The sequence below is a fragment of the Anolis sagrei genome, chromosome 2 (genome assembly GCF_037176765.1).
Source record: "Anolis sagrei isolate rAnoSag1 chromosome 2, rAnoSag1.mat, whole genome shotgun sequence".
Classification (NCBI taxonomy): Eukaryota; Metazoa; Chordata; class Lepidosauria; order Squamata; family Dactyloidae; genus Anolis; species Anolis sagrei.
Genome location: NC_090022.1, coordinates 23,324,889 through 23,346,476, shown reverse-complemented (window position 1 = coordinate 23,346,476; position 21,588 = coordinate 23,324,889). Strand labels below are relative to the sequence as shown.

At 39.4% G+C, this 21,588-nt stretch overlaps 1 protein-coding gene across 2 annotated transcripts; it reads left to right on the top strand.

Moving 5' to 3' along the window:
* The first annotated feature begins 47 nt into the window (after window positions 1–47).
* TRIM39 (tripartite motif containing 39) lies at window positions 48–20,676 on the top strand. Of its 2 annotated transcripts, none has more exons than XM_060759342.2 (9): window positions 48–179; window positions 2,953–3,148; window positions 4,683–4,810; window positions 7,515–7,935; window positions 10,590–10,685; window positions 11,498–11,728; window positions 13,469–13,491; window positions 14,816–14,931; window positions 17,784–20,676. In XM_060759342.2, exons 4-9 carry the CDS (start codon window positions 7,519–7,521, stop codon window positions 18,329–18,331), a joined length of 1,431 nt encoding a protein of 476 aa, XP_060615325.1. In that variant the 5' UTR covers window positions 48–179; window positions 2,953–3,148; window positions 4,683–4,810; window positions 7,515–7,518; the 3' UTR covers window positions 18,332–20,676. The 2 variants fall into 2 exon arrangements, with proteins under 2 accessions (XP_060615325.1, XP_060615323.1); XM_060759340.2 differs by having other exon boundaries at window positions 2,933–3,148.
* Window positions 20,677–21,588: the final 912 nt, after the last annotated feature.

Here is a 21,588-nt window from a genome sequence, read left to right as displayed (position 1 = left end):
CGGAGCGCCCTTCTGGGCTCTTCTCTCTTTCTCTATGGTCGAGGGCTACTTCCGGTGACGTCGGTTCCTGTTTGGAGGGGAGGGCATTTCAGCCAGTAGGACATTGCGAGTGAGGGGCTTCGCAGGGCCCCTGCTGGGCGCCCCAAAACACCACTCCCCCGGCTCCCAGTCTACTCCAGGTATAGCTGTGTGTGTGTATATGTATGTATATGGGAAGCCCCCTTCCTTGAAGCCATAGCTCCAGGTCTAGCCCAGGCATGGGCCAACTTGGGCCCTCCAGGTGTTTTGGACTTCAACTCCCACCATTCCTAACCGCCAGTAGGCGGTTAGGAATGGTGGGAGTTGAAGTCCAAAACACCTGGAGGGCCCAAGTTGGCCCATGCCTGGTATATAAGGTTGGGCCAAAAGTCACAAAGGGGTTTCAGTTATAAAGTTCCTGTATATGTCTGTCCACTCAGGTTAGCTGTTTCTTCCTCTTTCTTAGGCCCCATGTAATGCAGTCCAAAGCTAGCTAGCAGCCGGGGCAACAAACTCACTAAAAAGTCCTTAATGTGCACCTGATGACATGTGTGATCACCACCCAAGCCTTTTCCAGGACTTTCTTTGTAATCATCTGCACAGCAAAACCACCTTTTTCAATACTGGTTTGAAATGGCATTAAATGGTGAGTGTAGATAGGATCTTAGGCCCCTTATACACAGCTGTATACAGTCCAAATTTAAACTGGATTATATTTATTTACAACATTTAGATGTCACCCTTCTCATTCCAAAGGGGACTCAGAGTGACTTACAAGTTACAAGTACATACAATATATTATGTTATTAGCATAGCACAATAGTAATATTATATATTACTATATTGTACTATACCACTATACTATAATATTAGAAATACTACATGTAATATGAAATAACTAATAAATAACAATAACAAAATAATCATTTTATATGGCAGTGTGAACAGAGGCCCCTTCCACACAGCTGTATAAGATCCACATTATTATATTATTAGCATATTATATTGTATTATTAGCATAGTACAATAGTAATATTATATATTACTATATTGTACTATACCACTATACTATAATATTAGAAATACTACATGTAATATGAAATAACTAATAATAATAAACAACAATAACGAAAACATCATTTTATATGGCAGTGTGAACAGAGGCCCCTTCCACACAGCTGTATAAAATCCACATTGAACTGGATTTTATTTATTTTTATTTATTTATTTACGACATTTATATGCCGGCCTTCTCACTGGATTATATTTATTTATTTATATTTATTTATGACATTTATATACTGCCCTTCTCACCCCAAAGGGGACTCGGAGTGACTTACAAGTTACAAGTACATACAATATATTATATTATTAGCATAGCACAATAGTAATATTGTATATTACATCACTTTATATGGCAGTGTGAACAGAGGCCCCCTTCCACACAGCTGTATAAAATTCACATTGAACTGGATTTTATTTATTTATTTATATTTATTTACGACATTTATATTCCGCCCTTCTCACCCCAAAGGGGTGACTTACAAGTTACAAGTACATACGATATATTATATTATTAGCATAGCACAATAATAATATTATATATTACTATATTGTACTATACCACTATACTGTAATGTTAGTAATATTACATGTAGTATGAAATAATTATTATTGTTATTTATTATTATAACAACAACAACAACAACAACAACAAAATAATCATTTTATATGGCAGTGTGAACAGAGCACCCTTCTACACAGACCTATATCCTAGAATATCAAGGCAGAAAATCCCACATTATCTGAGTGTGGACACAAATAACCCAGTTCAAAGCACATATTGTGGGATTTTCTGTCTTGATATTCTGGGATATAGGGTTGTGCGGAAGGGCCCTCAAATAATTCTGTTCAAAACAGATATTGTGGCATTTTCTGCCTTGATATTCTGGGTTATATGGCTGTGTGGCAGGGCCCTGAGATGCTTTGGAAATTAAGGGGAAAATGCAGTATAATGCAGGAGTCAGGGTGGCATAGTGTTTTGAGTCTTGGACAGTCAGGGTTTGAATCACTGCTTGACCAGTGAAAACCCACTGAGGGACCTGGGGCAAGACACATAGAACCTTCCATATAGCCATATAACCCAGGGCCTATCCACACTGCTGTATAACCCAGAATATCAAGGTAGATAATCCACAATATCTGCTTTGAACTATCATACAATCCAATTCAATGTGGATTTTATACAGCTGTGTGGAAGGGGCCACACTCTCAGCCTTAGAAACCCATTAGGGCCACATAAGTCAGAAGTGATGTAAGGCACATAATAATAATAATAATAATAATAATAATAAGGCACATAATAATAATAATAATAATAATAATAACAACAACAACAGCAACAATATCTGTCATTAACAAGAACTGAAGCCAGGAACAGATGTGTGTCACCATCGAGTTTAAATGGTCAAGTTAAGCCATTCTTCCATTGCACTCCAGCCTTTGTGAGTCGATCCTGTTTAGAGGCAACTATGTGATAATTCAGCCCACATGTATTGGGTTTGAGGTAGCATTGCTACAGCAGCTCGCCTGCTGCTTCATATCTTTAAAACATCACGCATCCCGGTTTCTGTGTGTTGATATACAAGAGTATACATGTTCAACTGTTCCAGGCCTACACAACCTGTGACCCTTCAAGTGTTTTGAACATTGGCTGCCAGAATTCCTGACCATTGAACAAGCTGGATAGTACTACTGGGAGCTGAAGTCCCAAACACTTTGAGGGCCACAGGTTGAATAGGCCTGAGTTACTCAATCTGGGAAAGAGATGGGATGGAAAGTTCTGCAGAAGTATTCTTGCTCTTTCCTCTTGTTCCACTCTGACCCACCCTGCTATCAATCATTGTAATTTCAGCCACAATCTTGATTATATAGTGCCAAGATACAGAAGAAAGCGCCCATCTTGAAACAAATTGCAGAGTTGGAGGAGATCTAGTACAACTGCTCAACCTGTCCTGTGTCATTGGATCATTAACCTGCTCTTGGGGAATAAACCTTTTACTATCCAAAACCTAACCAGAGGAGAAAATGAACATACCAATTGATCAGCTTCGGATAAAACAAGCATGGGGTAAGTGGATTGCTATACAGTTCCTCAAAGGTCTCTTAAATATTTCTTGTCCAGACACTGTTAGTACAGTTGTTATTGAAATGGGAATACTGATAAAAAAAAATTGTAACATATGGAATACAAGTTACTTTTGAAGTTATAGCTTTGTTGTAGCTATTTTGCTTCTTCCCCCAATCCCATTTGTGTACAGACCAGATCATATGTACTCATGAGAACATTGTTTCTCTATATGCCACATTTTCCCCAGACTTGGTGCTCAAAGCAGCTAATAAAAATTTCTACACTTCTTTCAAGACTAATCCGCACCTCTTAGGCTACCAGTGAAGGTTGCAGGCACTTCAGAAAAGGCATTTTAAGAGTGCTTTAGGTATAGGATTCAGTACTTGTGTCTAGATCAAGGACTCTCAAACTTTTTAAGCAGAAGGCCATTCACGTTCCCTCAGACTGGGAATTGGGGGGAGGGGGATGACAAATATAGTTTGAAAAAAAATGACTTCCTATGCACACTGCACATATCTGGTTTATAGTAAAAAAAATGAAAACATTTTTAACCAACATAGACTTACCTGTATTTCAATCATAAGTGTCCGCCTGCTTTTGGCTGATGATATAATCAAATTAATTAGGATTGTTATTGCTGTGTGCCTTCAAGTCATTTCAGACCTAGAGTGACCCAAAGTTAAAGTTTAAGGTGAAATGCGGGTAAATTACCTTGGAAGACTAGGGATCCCTGGTCTAGATAATTTTCCAAAGTATGATATTTGAATCCTTTTCAAAAACAGACAGATTACAAGCTCTTCTGACATAAAGAACTGGTGTTATACTGCTTTTTATTGGTTGGCTGATTAGTACACTGAATTTTCTGAGCAAGATATCGCTCAGAAAATTCAGTGTACTAATAGACAGCTTTATAATTGTCAAGGTTTATGGATTCCCAGCTTTTTAAACATTGCAAAAAAAAATTCAGTGTTTAAAAATCTAGAGATCCATAAATTTGACTACTAGCAGTGGGAAAAAAATCTAGAATGGAATTGATATGGACTTTTTTAATGTGAGCTCAGTTCAGTTCTGGTTTTAAAAATGCAGTTCAGAATGATTTGTAAGGTTTGGGTTTTTATATTTTTTGGGTTTTTTTTTTTTGACAATATGTTGCCTAATTCTGAATATATGCCTTTTGTACCTGACTCTTGATTGGTGGATCTTGGGGTTTAGTACAAAATAAAGTAGATTTGGCGGCACTGCAATCTGTCCATCGTTGATACAGTGATGCATTTTCCAGTTGGCACATGGAAGGCAGATTCCCATTTTGTCATAGTGGCCCATTAGGTGCCTCTTTCCTTAGGCAGAACATTTCATGCTTTACATAGGGTTTTATTTTATTCTTCCCTTGACCTTTAAAGAGAGGACATGGATAAGAGCCAAACTATATTAATTTTGGTCATTTGAACTTTCCACATCCAATCCTGGAGAGGCCTGTGAGTTCTCTTATGCATCATTTTTTAAAATAGCTTTTTTCCCCCTCTTATCTTTTCAGGTACTGGTCCCCAAATCCTGCACGGTGTGCTTGCCCTGTGGAACCTATTAGCAGGATCTCCTGTTCAGATGTTGCCTTCATCTGCATGGACTTCTGAAAGTGATCCTTCTTAGGAGTTCAGCAGTACAGTGAGTATCAGTTCTTTAATCATGGTTTTTCAGCAGCAACTACTAGAATGTCTCCAGTAAAGTTCATAGAAGAAGCTGGGGATACATCCCAAGATGTTCAAAAGATTATTGTTTTATTGATGAAAGAGCCTGGTGAATTTTGGCCCTTGTGCTCTTAAGGCTGCCTTCGGGGGCTGTATAAAACCACAAAATGACAACATAAATCAATTGTATGGCAATGCGTAACATGACATAAAATTGGGATAGCACAGGTACATTGCTTGTAGCCTATACATACCTGTTCAACAATTATCAAACTAGTTACAGAAGAAATGAAAACATGTAAATTGCTTTTTCTTTTTTTAATGCTATAATAGCTTGAAACATTATTTGTTTCATTATAATGTTTGATTTTATTGTTGCTGATGTTTTTTATATTGTATATTGCAATTGTATCCTTGGTGGCATTGAATTCTTTTTTTAAAAATTATTATTTTATCATAGTTCTTACATTTGTTATACATTTGTTTATAGCAGTTACATATTATTCATCACCCTCTTTAACATATAATCTTATTATTCTGCTTAAGCATTTCCCCCCCTTTTTTCCCACCATTGTGCTCCCCTCCCCCATTTCAAGCCACAACTTTTACATATCATCTGTCCAAAATCTCATTTCTTCTTGTGGCGGTAACTTTCCTTCTTGCTTCGGCAGCACATATACTAAAATTGGAACGATACAGAGAAGATTAGCGTGGCATTGAATTCTTGCCTTGTAAACCGCCTCGAGTCGCTGGAAGGCTGAGAGGGACAATATAGAAATGTACTAAATAAATAAATAATAAACTTAAAACACTCAAATCGTTTAAAGTAGCTTTGTACTGCCTTTCAACGTTAAGGTTTTGAGTAATTAACAAAGAGCAGATAGAGAAGTAAAACAAAAAATGTGGTTAATCATAAAAAGTATGAAATATTTTGAATAGTCAAAGCAGTAAATAAAGGTTGAAATGTGCACATATCTTGCATGTAACCAACATGTATTCAATATTATATAGATGTATATTTTATTGGTTATATATTGGAATTGCATTTCCTATTAACTTGAGAGGTGAACTGTAATTTCATTCTATTTTAATATTCACTTTTGGTATGCCCTTAACTATATTTTTTAAATTGTGAGTTGCTTTGAATCCTCGTGGTAGGAAAGAGCAAAATATAAATCATACATACATACATACATACATACATACATACATACAGTGGATCTTCAAATGTTGTGAGACTATGTCCTAGCAGACCTAACCAATTACACTAGTATGGAGAAATGCTGGGAGTGGCAATGCAAGGATATCTGGAGAGTTTCATAAGTCCCACCATGGTACTTGGATGTACAGTCTTCTAGATGCATACAGTTTCTAGATGTATATACTAGAAATGATCCAGAGCACTGTTGTACCTCTGCTTGGTTATAGATAACTTTGACATTCCTTCTTGGATGTAATTTTCATAGTGTTTGATGCTGGTTAAATATGTCACAAAGTGGGTGACCTTGTTCTTTCTACATCCAGAGAGTATTTCAAGACATAGCCAAGTAGCATTCAAGTAAACCAGGCATCCTCAAACTGCAGCCTTCCAGCTGTTTGGACTTCCAACTCCCAGAATTCCTGATCATTGAGCAAACTGGCTAAGGCTTCTGGGAGTCAAGGCCCAAACAGCTGGAGGATGCCTGAAGTAAACTCACAGACAACTGGATCTGGCTTTCATCTACTTTATTGGCCTGCTAATCCATTCTAATCTAAACAGTCATACAAGGTAGGGGAGTCTCACTCATTCTCTCATGCTTACTTCATGCAGCAAACCCTTTTTGAAGTGATCAGTTCCAAAAGGGTCTAGTGTGCAGGTCAGGAGCTACTGGTGACAGGCAACTGCAGCTCTTTATCTGCACCTACTTGGAAAGCCCCTTGTTTTTCAAATTGTTTATCAAAAGGTTTGTCAATGGTTTATAGATTGCTCAACATTCTATTATATCTGCAAATACCGTGACAATTATATTTTCCAGATGTCACTGTGTCCAGGTTCTCAGACATGTTCTTGTCAAAAGGTACACACTATTTCTCCACTTCAAAGCTCAGGACCATAAAGCATTTGCAATTCTCCATTTCAAAAGTGGGTTTCTTCAGTCCTAGAGGCCAATAATAATAATAATCATCATCATCTTTATTTATACCCCGCCACCATCTCCCCCAACGGGGACTTGGAGCGGCTCACATGAGATCAAGCCCGAACAACAAATAACAATACAATAAGATACAAATTGCAGTAAAATAAACAACATAACATTAAAGTCTAAAACATATAAGCATATAAACAATATACACAAAACATTTTTTTAAAAAGCAGTAAACCAAACATACTGATAGTGAGCGGGCCACATGTACATAAAATGATTTTAAAACTCAGGGTGAGATAAAGAGGCAGAACTATTTGTAAGGGAGAACTCATAGAGAGACAGGGAAATAAACAAACCTTTGTGTGTGTGGGGGGGGGGGGTGAACTCCTAGGACAAGAACAAGAATGTTGAGGAAGCGACAGCCTAAGATTATGTCACTATTTAGGCCCAAGACTTAAGCATTCATCCATGTAGAGTGAATGTATGCTGCAATAAACATTCTCAACTCTTGAGGCTTGCTTGGTTCTGACCACAGTATTTCCTCTGCTTTTCAAGAGCCATGGCCACCACAAACCCTCTGGAGAACCTTCAGGTAGAAGCCAGTTGCTCTGTTTGTTTGGAGTACTTAAAAGACCCTGTCATCATTGAATGTGGCCACAACTTCTGCCGAGACTGCATTACCCGATGGTGGGAGGACCTAAATCGGGACTTCCCTTGCCCTGTCTGCCGTAAGACTTCCCGCCACCGTATTCTGAAACCCAACCGGCAGCTGGGCAACATGGTAGAAATAGCCAAGCAGCTGCAGGTCACAAACAAGCGCAAGGTACGGGACGAAAACTTATGTAAAAAGCACAATGAAGTGCTTGGACTTTTCTGCAAGGAGGACCAGGAGGCTGTTTGCTTAGTGTGCGAGATCTCCCTCGAACACCGCTCTCACACAGTTGTCTCTGTGGATGATGCTTCTCAGGAATATAAGGTAAAATTGGGGCTGAAGGATGATTGCAGTCAATATTTTTTTTAAAAAAATAACAGACAGTAAAGAGCATTTTGAACGGCAAGCTGAAGTATGAATGAGATATGCATTGTTCCCTTGTTATCACAACAGTAGATGAGTTTGCTTTGAGTGTGCACTTCACAGCCTGTGTGAGTGCCAGAAAATTAAAGAGAGACTTACAAAAAAGTCAGAGTTGATCAAACAAAAACTAAAGTAGCATTCAGCTTCCATGATCAGCTGGTTTTCTTTTTGGGGGATAGTTTTGAAGTATTTTCTGATCCTGGAAGGGTGGCAGTTTACATTTTGGGAGAGATTGGGAGAGGCTGCAAAAAAATCCACCATGAAATACATTCAGTTGGTGAGATGCAGTTTCCCGATCCCTGATATAGTCAGTTTTTATCTAGTTTCTGACAAGTTACTGTATTATGCATAAAACTCTATTTCTTTCAAATTCCTATAGAAAGAAAGCTTTGGGGAGACACCTTTTCCCCATGATAATTCTTTCAGGAGTAAATTTCCCTTCTGAGGGGTCGATTTCTCTCGCTTGCTTTTGCCTGACCCCTGTTCTTAACTATGAGTTGTTTGTACATTGGTTGCTTGTAACTCAGAGATGGCTTGTACTTCTGTCTTATTTATTTATTTGTTTACCATATTTATACCCTTCCCTTCTCAACCCCAAAGGGGATCCAAGGTTTATTTATAGCCAATATTTACATATAGGCAACTATTCAGTACCTTAAAACAACATACAATTAAAATAAACATTTACATTAAAGTTAAAATTAATACACATTAATAACATTTAAAGCATTACGTTCACTATTAAGACCACCCCATCCACAGTCGTAATCCAGGGCCATTCCAGTAGTCATTGCACATATTCTGTATCCATCTGTTGCACTACAAGTGAAAGCCATGTTTTCACTTTTTTTCTGAAGGCCAGGAGGGAGGGGGCTGATGTAATTTCACTGGGGAGGTAGTATTAAGTCAACCTACATGTTGAGGGCAGGATTCGGAACGAAAATTATGGATTTTCATATGACCTATGGTTGAGTTGAGGGTTAAACTTTAGGGCTCAGCATGGTGCTCCTTGGATCTATTTTGCGGAGAGGCAAAAGCACCAGCACTGTCGTTTTCCTGCCTAGACATTCAAAGGCATTTTGCCACTCTACTCAGAGAAGGAACTTGTTCCTTTTGATAAAAGTTAAGGTTAAGGATATCCAAGTTACAACAGTGGGCAGCAATGCATTTTCCTATCTAAATCCAGTGCACCAACTGCACTTGCTCCTTGAAACATCAGATCTGGCTAGAGTGACACTTGGCTTGATTACACCCTGTTTGGATGATTATATCACACGCTATGTGGGGCTGCCTTTGAAAACTTTTCAAAAACTTCAGTGAATCAAAAGTAGTTCAGACAGAAAACTGACTGAGGCCAGTTATAGCAAACATATAATATTCTTTTCAATTAGTATTTTGAATCCCGTTGGATGGATTGAAATTGAAATTGGCTTTTAAATGTTTGTGATTATTTTAATGTGATATGTTTATACTTTAAAATGTTTCATTTTTGTATGGTTTTTGTGTTGCTCAGCAATGGAATGTTTTGCCCTGTGTTGGAAACCGCCCTGAGTTCTCTCTGGGAGATAGGACGGTATATAAATAAAGCTGTTGTTATTGTTGTTGTTGTTACAAGCATTAAAATTCAAAGTGTTGTTCATGGCTAATAAATCTGTATTCAGTTTGGGCTCAGATTATCTGCAAGATTGCATCTCACTATATGAGCCTGCCAGGATCTAAGATCTTCATGGGAGGGCTTTCACTTGACCCTACTACCTTCATAGGTTCCTTTTGATGAGAGCCTTCTTAGTGGCTGCTAGCACCTTTGGAAGTTTCTTCTGTAGGAGAATAAATTGGCCCTCTCCCTCCTTTTATGTGGACACCTTTTTGTTTAAGCAACCTTTTAATGTGAAAGCAGGAGGACTTTCCATTGAAAATGTTTTGGTTATCTTTTTAAACTTTAGTTTGTTTTAAAATTGATTTCAAAATGTTTATGAGTTGATTTTAATTGTTTTTACATTTTATTGTAAATGGTTTCTTAAAGTTATTTCTCTGGAAGCTGCCTTGGATCTGAGAAAAAGACGGCATACAAAATAAATAGAGTCTCACTTATCCAAACTTTGTTCATCCAATGTTCTGTATTATCCAAAGCAGTCTACCTCCCGCCCGGATCCACAGCTGTATCAATATATTGTGATGTTTTGGTGGTAAATTCTTAAATACAGTAATTATTACATACATTACCATGTATTGGACTGCCTTTTCTGTCGGTTTTTTGTAAAACAGGATGTTTAGGTGCTTAATTTGTCAAATCATAATGTAATTTGACATTTAATAGGCTTTTCCTTAATCTGTCCTGATTATCCAACATTTTCACTTATCCAATATTCTGCTGGCCCATTTTTGTTGGATAAGCGAGACTCTGCTGTAAACAAATAAACAAACAGTCTGTGGAAGCGAGGCTCTTAACCTTCAGCACTCCTTAAGGCTTCTCAGGGATATTTTGTTGGAATGCTCTGAATGATCATTTGAATGATTCTTCTATCGACCATCCCTGTTGCTTCTCTGTCATATAGGAAAAGATGCAGAAGTGCCTGGAGCCACTAGAACAAAAGCTGCAGAAGATTGCCTACTGCAAATCCCAAGAGGAGAAGAAACCTGGGGAACTAAAGGCAAGTGTTTACATGCTGTGTTTTGAACTTCTCCTACCAAAGAAGTTTTTTATTGTGTGTTTTTAGATAATTTCTTATGATGATCCTATTGCAGGGTTTTCTTGGCAGAATTTGTTCAATGGGTTCCTCTGAGTCTTGACAGAATGTGATTATATTTGCACTGCATAATTGTGTACTCTTTGCAAACATGTAGTGATTGCAAACTAGCTACTTTCAAACTGTGACTGACCTGTTCTCCCATCCTTTTAACTCATTCCCCTTGGTGTAATTACTAGTTTTTTTCTACAATCTTTTGGTATCCTCTAAAATTCTCACACCCTCCAAATAAATTTATAATGTCTTGTAGAGAAACCTGATACACAGTTTGCTTATAACAGATACCAGAATAATGTATCTTTAATTTCCTCTGTTACTTTTACTGGGCTTTTAAAAAGGGGAAATTGTCCTGTTTTACGTACCAAGAACTTGAACTCTATTGTACTGAATGTCCGAGTGAGTTTTTTCTTCTTCTTGCAATTCGATGTCTGTTTGTACTAATCCAGTTTATTGGGGATCTCAAGTTCCCTGTATTATTTTGTTGTTTATACTGAAGCATAGCCCAGCTTTCTGATACTTCCTCAAAGGAGTTAGCATTACTGTAATTGAGTAATTCATATAAAATACAAAACAGCAACAATATAAATAAAAACAGACATGTAACAGAATGTAAACATTAGATGGAACCCTAAAAGCAAGCACGTTTCTAAGCAAGAAGGTCTTTTCCATCCAGCAATATTATTATCCACCAAACCTTTCTTCTCCTTTCTCCACAGAGAAAGATTGAAGACCGCCGTCAGCTCATCATCAGTGAATTTGAAGAGTTGCATCTGTTCCTGGCAGCTGAGCAAGAAATCCTGATGAAGCGTCTGGAAGACGAAGAGAAGGAGATTTTGCAGAAGCTGAAGGAGAACGTGGCAAAGCTGTCTGAGCAGCGGGCCATTCTCAACAGTCTCATCACAGAGATTGAGGAGAAGTGCCTGCAGTCGGGCATTGAAATGCTCAAGGTGAGGAGTGCATCATTAACACTCCCATCTCCCTAGAAGGTAGGGAATATTCCCCCCTATCAGTGTCTTTGGACACGTCCTTTAAGGAACAGCCCATTCTCTGGAGCTTCTTCTAAAGAGAGAACTGTTTATTCTTAGGTGAAAGTGATGGGGTTTGATGTATTTCCAGGCCATTGATCTTGCCCAGTTGCCAGGAGCACGCTTGGCTTTTTGTCATGGAAAATGGACTGAGAAAGAAAGGAGATATTTGGGGTGCTTTTCCTTGTTCTTTTTTCCCTTTGTTGTGCCATCATTGAGTATTTAACTCTGAGGGCTCAAACCAGAAAGGAAAATTCAATATTCTTGGGGTGTGTGTCAAATGGTCAAGTAATAAGAGAGCTGTGGAATTTTTTTTACAATTGTTCATAAGACAAAGCTTTCTAGAATCTTCCACACTGACTGGAGAAGGAGTAGTTTCAGGTAGAATCGTAACCATGTTGCAGATGATAGATTTTGTGCTGAGTTTGATAAATAATCTGCTACCATAAGCTCCAGAACTTCAGCTTTCATTTACACCTAAAAACTTTTATGGTTGTAGAAGGATTAATAGCTGTTAAGCTCTTTGGCGATTACAGGTGGAGCATTCCCTATCCAAAAGTTCCAAAATACGAATTTGTTCACATGGGTGGCTGAAGTAGTGACATCTTTTCCTTTTTGATGGTTTAGTGCAGTGGTTCTCAACCTTTTTTTGACCAGGGACCACTCTCCCAACATTAGTACCAAAAAGGTTATGAATCAGTTTTTGGTCAGCTTTAGATTCGGGTTGGTTATTTGGGATGCTGATTCAAAAAATTGCATTGAATAGACCACATCAGCTCTAGTTTCTGATACAGAACATATGCCACCCAGTAGTCACCATCTGCTCGCTCACAGAAAACCATATTTAGTAATCTAAGGCTGATGTAGTCTATCCAATTCATTTTTCTGAATCAGCACCCTAAATAACCCCAGGAACAGGCCTAAAAACGAAGACACCAAGGTGCCCCCGTTTCCAGGTGCCACATGGACCGGCTTTACTCAGGGAGAGGGAGGCAGGAGGAGGAGAAGCAGCAGTCAGGAGGTTTGTTGTCACACCTTTCGTGTGTTCTCAGCCTCTCTCCTCCCAACATCCCCATTGCCTCAGCACTATAAGAGGGTTTCGTGAAACCAGTCGCTCTTGTTGCAAAGTGGTAGTATCGGTGAGGCCACGAACCATATTTTAGTTCTTGCAGACCACTGGTGGTCCACGGAACACAGGTTGGGAACCACTGGTTTAGTATATACAGGTTTTTTTTCATCCAGAAAAAAATAGAACTGCCATATAAAATTATCATCAGACTATGTATATGAGGTGTACATGAAACGTACATTAATTTTGTGTTTATTGTTGGTCCCCAGTTCCAAAATATCTCATTATGTATATGCAAGTATTCCAAAATCAAACATACAGAGCACATCTTGTCCCAAGCATTTCAGATAACGGATGCTCAGCATCATAGCATTGGAGGAGACCCCAATGGCCATCCAGTCCAATCTCATTCTGCCATGTGGTGATACACAATCAAAGCACTCCTACTATATGGCTATCCAGTCTCTTTAAAAATATCCATAGGTGGAAGCTCCAGGACATTTCAAGGCAGTGTATTCAAACAGCTTTTAGCTGTTCTTAGGCTTTCTCCAAAGATGAATCTTTATCAGTTCAAATTATTTCTCTTTTTGCAGGATGTGAAGAGCACTCTTGAAAGGTAAGGGCCACATTTCATTTTAATCATTTTGGCAATGTCGTTGCTGCTTTCTATAGTTGTGTTTTTTTAAAAGAATATTCTAAATATTGAAAAAGAAAGAAAGTGAAAAGTCAGCAGTGTGGTAGGTTCTAAGACTATGTTTGCAGCCTAGATATATACATTAATGTAAGAAGGATATCCCAGAAAACCCAGCTTAAAATCTATAAATTACGCAGTCATACTCTGATTAAAAAGTAAAGTCAATTGTCCAGTGAATAATGCCAGGACAGATAACATTAATCTTTACAGTATAAGCCATCTTGCTATAATAAAATAATTTAGAATCCATTGACAATGGCCAGCATTTGACTGTTGTTGTGGATCTCTGTTCTGCAGCTAGAAGGCCTGAAGAATAGTCTGATTGCCAATACCCCTCCCTCTCAGCTTGGGTTGAGGTTATTTATAGTTCCATTCTTCCTTCCTAATGTATAGGTAGTATCTGTTTTCTTATCGTTTGTACCCATTGCTCTGTGTTCTAGTTTCTGGAGTCTAGAGCAGTACAAAACAAGCTTACTCCATCCTTAATACGGCATATGTTTTAAGCATGGCTATCATCTCACCTCTTCATCACACAGTCTGGTCACAGTTTAAGACAAAGCAAATTCAAATGTTAAAAATAATTAAATAGTACTGTGGTTACTATAAGTTAATATACAATTAAATATATATTTGAAACCCCCGAATCCTACCCACTACCTTCCCAGCAGCATGCCCCTCATCCTCCCTCAGATGCCTGCTGGCAGAAGGTCTTGATCTATTTGTGGAAGGCACCACACGCTTCAGTCCCTTGCCCAAAAAATGAGAGATTGGAGACTGGCCTGTAGTTTTCCAGTACAGAGGCAGGTTTTTTAGAAGTGGTCTTACCACAGCCTCCTTGAGGCCTGCAGGGACCCTGCCCTGATAAAAGGAGGCATTAATCACTTCCCCAACCCACTCCACCAGTTCCCTTCTGGCTGGTTTAATGAGCCAGGAAAGGCAGGGTTCTAGATCACGTGTGGTTGTTCTCACCTCTCCAAGGATTCTGTCCACATCCTCAAATTGGAAAGTATCCATCAACACTGGACAAGCAGGAGCTGAAGTTCAGTCGACCAAAGCTGTATCAACTGTGGCATCTAAGTCAGAACAAATTATATGTGAAAGGACTTAAATGTTTTTGGTTTTAATCACAGCTAGATGGCTATGTGGGTGCTCTTAGCAATCCTCTTCCTTAATTGTTGATCCCACAAGCATTAAGCCAGCCTACTCCTGGAGCTTTACCCAGGTTTCTCTGCTTTTGTCCTTGCAGATTTGAAGAGCTCCAGGCCCAAGAACCATGTTTAGTCTCCATTGAGCTAGAAAAAAATTTCTGCAACTTCCCCAGACAGTTTTTTGTTCTGAGAAAAATCCTTAAGAAGCTAACAGGTAAGTAAGTGTGATGATGTTGCAGATGAATAGAGTGATGGCACGCTGGGGTAGAAGAAAACTGTATGTCTGGCTATTCCCGGCAGCTATCAGTATACCCTCTGATGTACTTCAGTTCTTTAAAAATAAAGACTCTTGAGACAGGATTAAAGTTAACCAAATAAATTTACTGGAAACAAAAGACAAAGGTAACCTCAGTCAGAGTTCTTGAAAAGTGAATCTAAATAAAATATTACAAAGACAACGTTTGTTGCTTGAACTTAGTTACACTGAAAATAAACACTTGACTATATTCATAAAATATGAGGTAAAATGCTTGACTATAATTGTCTTCAGTAAGGTACTTGGCTATTGATATAATACAGAACTAAAATGGTAAAGTACAGAACTATAATAACTAAATGGTAGTGGTACAAGCTATAATGGTAAAGCACTCTGGGCCATAGTGTCTATATGGTAAATACACAGCTAAGATGACTATGTGGTATGTACAGCTGTGGTGACTATATGGTAAATACAGCTATGAAGATCTATGAGGTATATACTATAATGATTCTACGAAGACACTATAAGGCAGGAGTCCTCAAACTTTTTAAAGAGAGGGCCAGGTCACAGTCCCTCAAACTGTTGGAGGGCTGGATTATAATTTGAAAAAAAACATGAAGGAATTCCTATGCACACTGCACATGTCTTATTTGTAGTTCAAAAAATACTTTAAAACAATACAATAATTAAAATGAAGAACAATTTTAACAAAAATAAACTTATTTGTATTTCAGTGGGAAGTGTAGGCCTGCTTTTGACTGATGAGATAGGATTGTTGCTGTTTTTGTGTGATTTCAAGTCATTTCAGACTTAGGTTTGAAATGGCTGAGTGCCAGGTAAATGACCTTGGAGGGCCATATCTGGCCCCCAGGCCTTAGTTTGAGGACCCCTGCTATAAGGTATATACGTAGTATATACAGCTGGTAAATACGTGCTATGGAATGCCTGTTTAGATTGCCAGGCCAAGGAACCCAGACAATTGCTGGCCTTTTCCTCCAAAACTCTGGCACAGACCAAAAAAAAAAATTTTAAAAAAAGGAGGGAAAAGCCTTTCAGACAAGTTCTGAGGCAAAAAGATCTAAACCAACAAAGCCAGGCCTCTAGGGGGTTTTAAGCTCCACCCCTAAAACTAAGCACAAATGGAGAAGTCCATACCAAAGGGAGAACAAAACAAGGAAGTGAAACACAGGAGGGAAAAAGTCTAGGCCAAGACATCACAAATAGCTTTTTGGGGGTGCGGTGAATTTCCCACTCATATGTCTGGGTGTTCATCTCTTTGTTGCATGCTTTTAAGCTATTTCTGGCATATGGCAACTCTAAAGTTTTCCAGTCATGGATTTCTTGGCAAGATGTGTTCTGAAGTAATTTGTCTTTGCCTTCCTTTCAAGCTAAGGGAATGTGACTTGCTGAAGGTCACTCTCTGGGTTTCCATGGCTGAGTGAAGATCCAAACTGTGGTCTTTAGAATCACGGTACATCACTCAACTACTATACCACACTTTCTGTCTGTCAGCAGCATCCAAGTGATAGAAATATTTGTACACTGAGACATTTGGTGGTGTTGGATAAAGAAACAGGATAATAACATCAAGGGGAGAATGTAATTTGAAAATGAAAGATACTGGAAACTTAAAGAAACTCTACATTCAGGATAAATACCTGTGTTTTCTGAAGACTAGAGTGTTGAACACCACCCCTCAGAGTTGGAAATGACTAAACTTAATGTCAAGGGGAAGCCTTTACCTTTTTATAGTTACTTCATCTGCAAAACTTAGTAAAGCATTGGTTTCTTTTTTTTAATCTGTGTAGGTGTGTCAAACGAAGGTAAGGATTCGAGTGCCAAGTTTAATCAATCCTGATCCAGTTCAAGTCAAGAGGAGTCTTCTTCCTTTTTATTAGTAACTAATACCAATAGAGGAAAGCATGGTAATACAGAGTAATACTAGAGATAAGCTTTTTCTGGTTCTTACTAACCCATTTAAGTTCAGTTCTGACATTAGGAACCTATTAACATGGATATACGTAAGTGTGCAACTCACGCCGTTGGTGAATACAGATCAAAACAAAAAACAAAGACCCAACAACCTCACAGCAATCTATAATCACTGGGCCACAAAGATTAGGACAAAAAGACAAATATTTAATTTGGTGCCAAAAATAGGTTAATGGTGGTCAGGATTCCAAATAAGAAGCACGGGGCTTTTGGGTTCACGTGGTGACGAGTTGGACAAAGGTGTTTTAATGGGCCACTTTAAGACAAGTGATGATGGAGATGCCATGTCTTACCTCTCTCCTCTCATTACTCCCTCCTTCCAATTTTGAGTTTGTCTCCAATGTGTGGATATCAGAGGGTGTTTAAACATTTCTTGTCCATTATCAGCACATGTGGGTGATCAACATATTATTTTCCATGTGTGCTCGCCAAATTTGTAAATAAAAATAAAAATATAAAATAATTGGAAGTAATAAAAACAATTAGAAATACATTTTTTATTATTGTTGAGTATATGTCTCAAAATCCCCCAGCATAGCTGTAATCCAAAACATTTGTAATGCCAGAGTTGGAAAAGTCTCAAAAGAAACTGCTAGACTTTCAGTCTTGAGGGAGAACATTGGTAGTGAGCCTAAAGCCTAATGAAGATATGAATACAAGGGAGATTTCCACCAAAGATGAAATGAGAGTTACATTTAATGAATGCATTCTGAACTGGCTGACAAAAACAAATTGTAAGAAGGGAGGAAGAGGATACAACACACTGGCTTTCCTTAAAACTGAGCACCCACAAACCTCTCTCCCTTTCTCTGCAGGAGATCTGATCCTTGATCCTGAAACAGCCCATCCCAACCTAGTGCTCTCCGAGGACCGGAAGAGTGTCAAGTTTGTGGAGCAGCGCCTAAGAGATCTGCCAGACAGTCCGAGGCGCTTCACCGTCTACCCGTGCGTCTTGGCAACAGAAGGGTTTACTTCAGGACGGCACTACTGGGAGGTGGAAGTGGGCGAAAAGACCCATTGGGCCCTGGGGGTTTGCAATGACTCGGTAAGCCGTAAAGGGGAGACGACCTCCCTACCGGAGACCGGCTATTGGCGGGTGAGACTGTTCAATGGGGACAAGTACGCAGCCACCACAACACCCTTCACCCCGCTCAATGTCACCACAAAGCCCAAGCGAGTGGGTGTCTTCTTGGACTACGAGGCTGGGAAACTTTCTTTCTACAATGTGACGGACCGTTCCCATATTTACACATTTAGTGACACGTTCACCGAGAAGCTTTGGCCTTTTTTCTACCCAGGGATCCGTGCCGGCCGCAAGAATGCTTCCCCTCTCATCATTCGGCCGCCAACGGACTGGGAGTGACAAAAGGACTGTCTTCCCCTGCTAGGATTGGCCCTCAAATACATTGAGTGGAGTCCTAACAGCTTGGCTTCTCAGTGAAAAGGAAACTTCTCAATGAAAGTGCAAAGCAGCAGCATCTCTGATCAGAAGCAAGTCAACTGAAGAAAAAGCACAGAGCCATTCAGAAGTCACACTGTGTTTCTTTTTGGGGTCGGATTCTAGGAATACGGCACCGGAGAAGAAAAGGAGAGATGCTTGTTACAGTGACGCAGTTTGTAGTGCTCAAACGTACAGGAAAGGCAGCGAGAAGCACATTTTCTGCTGCAATCCTGAAGTTCTAAGTCAGATTTAAATTTGACATCACAAGACATAAACCTGCTCTAGTAGGGGGTTTTAAGAGTTGTGTTTGCATTGGCTGTGGGCAGAGCTGCTTAGAAATAGGTATGAATGAAAGGGCAATTTTATGTCCTGTTGAATGGGTTTAGAAGAATGTGGTATTACTGTGAAGGACTCAGGATGGATTCTCTATTCTTGCAGGCATATAGCATAGAGGATAAATATCTTTCTCTTTCCCTGCAGTTCAGCTAAAGCTATGACTAGAGTTGTGCCCTGTTAGCAACTTCTGGCAGTCTTTGTTATGGGGTTGTAGAACATGGGTGCAAGAGAGTCAATGAGGCTGGGCATGGATCATCTGGTCTGAGACACTTCTGGCTAGTGGATTCTGGAAGTTGTCAGATTTAAAAAAAACACTTTCCCAATTCTAATTGCAGCTCAGAGCCACAAAACCATTGTGAATCACTTAAGGTTGCAGCCATCTAGCACTAAAATAAAGCCCCAAAATGGAGAGCAGGCTGTTAGTCATTGGAACCATGGTTTCCAAATATGAAGTTGGATTACAACTCACAGAATCATTCTCCGTGACTACTGGGTGTTGTAGTCCAACACTGAAGTTCCATATTTGAGATCCACTGCCTTCAGCAGTCTGGCCTTCAGGCCCAGTGTGGCCATACTACATCACCTACTTGTATCGTACTGGAAAAGGTGTTGTTTTTGGAAGGCCTTGAGAGGCAGCAGTTTACTTTCGGAGGCTTTGCAGTGCACGAGAGTTAGATCCTTATGCACAGAAATATGTCTCACTCTCATTCTGATAAATTTCAGAGGAAAGTGCTTGCTAATCACCTGAGTTTGAACTAAATAGGAGATGGGAGCTTCACTTCCATAGATGAAACAGACTTTGGAATGCATAGTTCTAATACTGTTGCAGAGTGCTGGAGGAAGCGCAAACTAGTACTCTTGGTGTGTGGAAGATACCTGCACACAGCAGATTCGTTCCAACAGGAAGGCTTTGTTTTTGGTTGCAGCAGTGCAGATATTTACAGCTAGTGCTATACACCAATGCACATACACACACTCTCCAACAATCCTCCAACTCTCCGACAGCAATCATCCATCAGCAATCATCATGGCTGGTTGCTTATATACCTTCCGATGATGCAGTCCTGCATTCGTGGTTACACCAGCCACTTGCCTGGTCACTCTGAATCAGCACTTTACCACATGGGCATACCTATGTGACTCAGATCTAAATATGCCCATGTATTATAAAACTCTTAACAATGAATTGGAAAAAATGTATAATGAATGTATAACAAAATGTTTACTTGAATGGAAAATATACATGTTGAGCAAGAATTCCAGCACCCTTTGAACATGGTGGTGGAAATCCAAATGGTGATTTCAGTTTCTCTATGACAGAGGTGTCAGACTTGTGGCCCTCCAGATGTTTGGCCCACCAACTCCCAGAAGCCCTGGCCAGCTTGTCCAATGGTCGAGAGAACTCTGGGAGCTGAAGTCCAGAACACGTGGAGAGCCAGAAGTTATGGCACCCCTGCTCTCAGAAAACCTTGCTTCCAATTTTATGTTTTATAGATTTGTTTGAACTACAGTCTCCATTGTCCCTATTCCGCATGGACATTGGCTATCTAGAAGGAACCAGATTAATAAGGTCTGCTTTAGGACCAGTCTTCTAAGTTGAGTTTCTAATTAATTAATTGCTTGACAAGCCTTTTGCATTGATGAAATGGTGGCTCTCATTTGAGTTGACATGCCTGCAAGAAACATGAGAATCCAGCCCATTAGGCGCAGCAACTTCCAAAGGCAAGTTGTATGATTGATTTGTGTGTGTGTGTGTGTGCAAATGCGTATGCGCGTGTGTGTGTTGACACAGTTGAGGAAGGTCTGTTTTAGGTGCTTTGTTTCCCTTAAGCATGAGTGGAACCTGAACTATTCAGCAACCCACAGCTTAGAGCAAACTAGTTGTGTTGTGGCTTGTAAAGTTACAAATAAAATACCCTGGTTTAATAGTCTGGGGGTTTGATTTTTAAGTACCAGAACGGAAAGAGGCTCTCGTAACTCTTTCACACACACACAGATTTCACTTGTGATTTATCCAAAATTTCCTTTGTTTCAACATCACCATATAAGATTGAGTGAAAAACCATTCTGTAACGGCGCTCCATGCAGCCATGCTGGCCACATGACCTTGGAGGTGTCTATGAACAACGCTGTCTCTTCAGCTTAGAAATTGAGATGAGCACCAACCCCCAGAGTCAGACACAATTGGACTTAATGTCAGGGAAAAACCTTTACCTGCTGTTATTAAATAGATGGGTATCGCATATCTTTCCTGATTTGCTACAAATCTCTTCGAAATCTACTTTTGGGTCCCGATCTATCTTCTGTCCAACTCTGAACTAGAAAATATCTTACAGACTGTAGTGCATTTGATGTGAATTTCTGAAGTAGTAAATACATCCGAAAACTTGCCAGGCCAGTGTTTTTAAAAGCATCCAGCAATTTAAGTACCCAGAAAGCTGCTGAACTTTCATCAGCTTTCAGATCTGTTCCAGAAAGATTGATAGAAACTGATATGCCAGAACTGTTAAAATGTTATGATGGTGAGTTTCTAAGCAGAGGTCGAAGAAGCCTAAAAGTACTTCCACAGACTGTCCCAATTAAAAAGCGACACGAACACTTAATTAAAGAGGTAGTTTTAGCACTTGAGCTCATACTTTAACCCACATGCATAGTTTCCACCACACTCCAAGGCAGAGAGTTCCTCTGTTGAACAGCTCTTCTTATGATCAGGAAGTTCGTCCTAATACTCAGGTGGAGTCTCCTTTCCTATAATTTGAACCCATTGTTCCGAGTCCCACTTTCAAGGACAGCTGAAAAGAAGCCTGTTCCCTCTTATTTATGACATCATTTCATATATTTAA

Coding starts and splice junctions, on each gene's coding strand:
- TRIM39 (XM_060759342.2), top strand. CDS start 7,519: ATGGCCACCACAAACCCTCTGGAGAACCTTCAGGTAGAAGCCAGTTGC. Junction 11,729..13,468: donor CGGGCATTGAAATGCTCAAG/GTGAGGAGTGCA, acceptor CTCTTTTTGCAG/GATGTGAAGAGCACTCTTGA. Junction 13,492..14,815: donor GTGAAGAGCACTCTTGAAAG/GTAAGGGCCACA, acceptor TTGTCCTTGCAG/ATTTGAAGAGCTCCAGGCCC.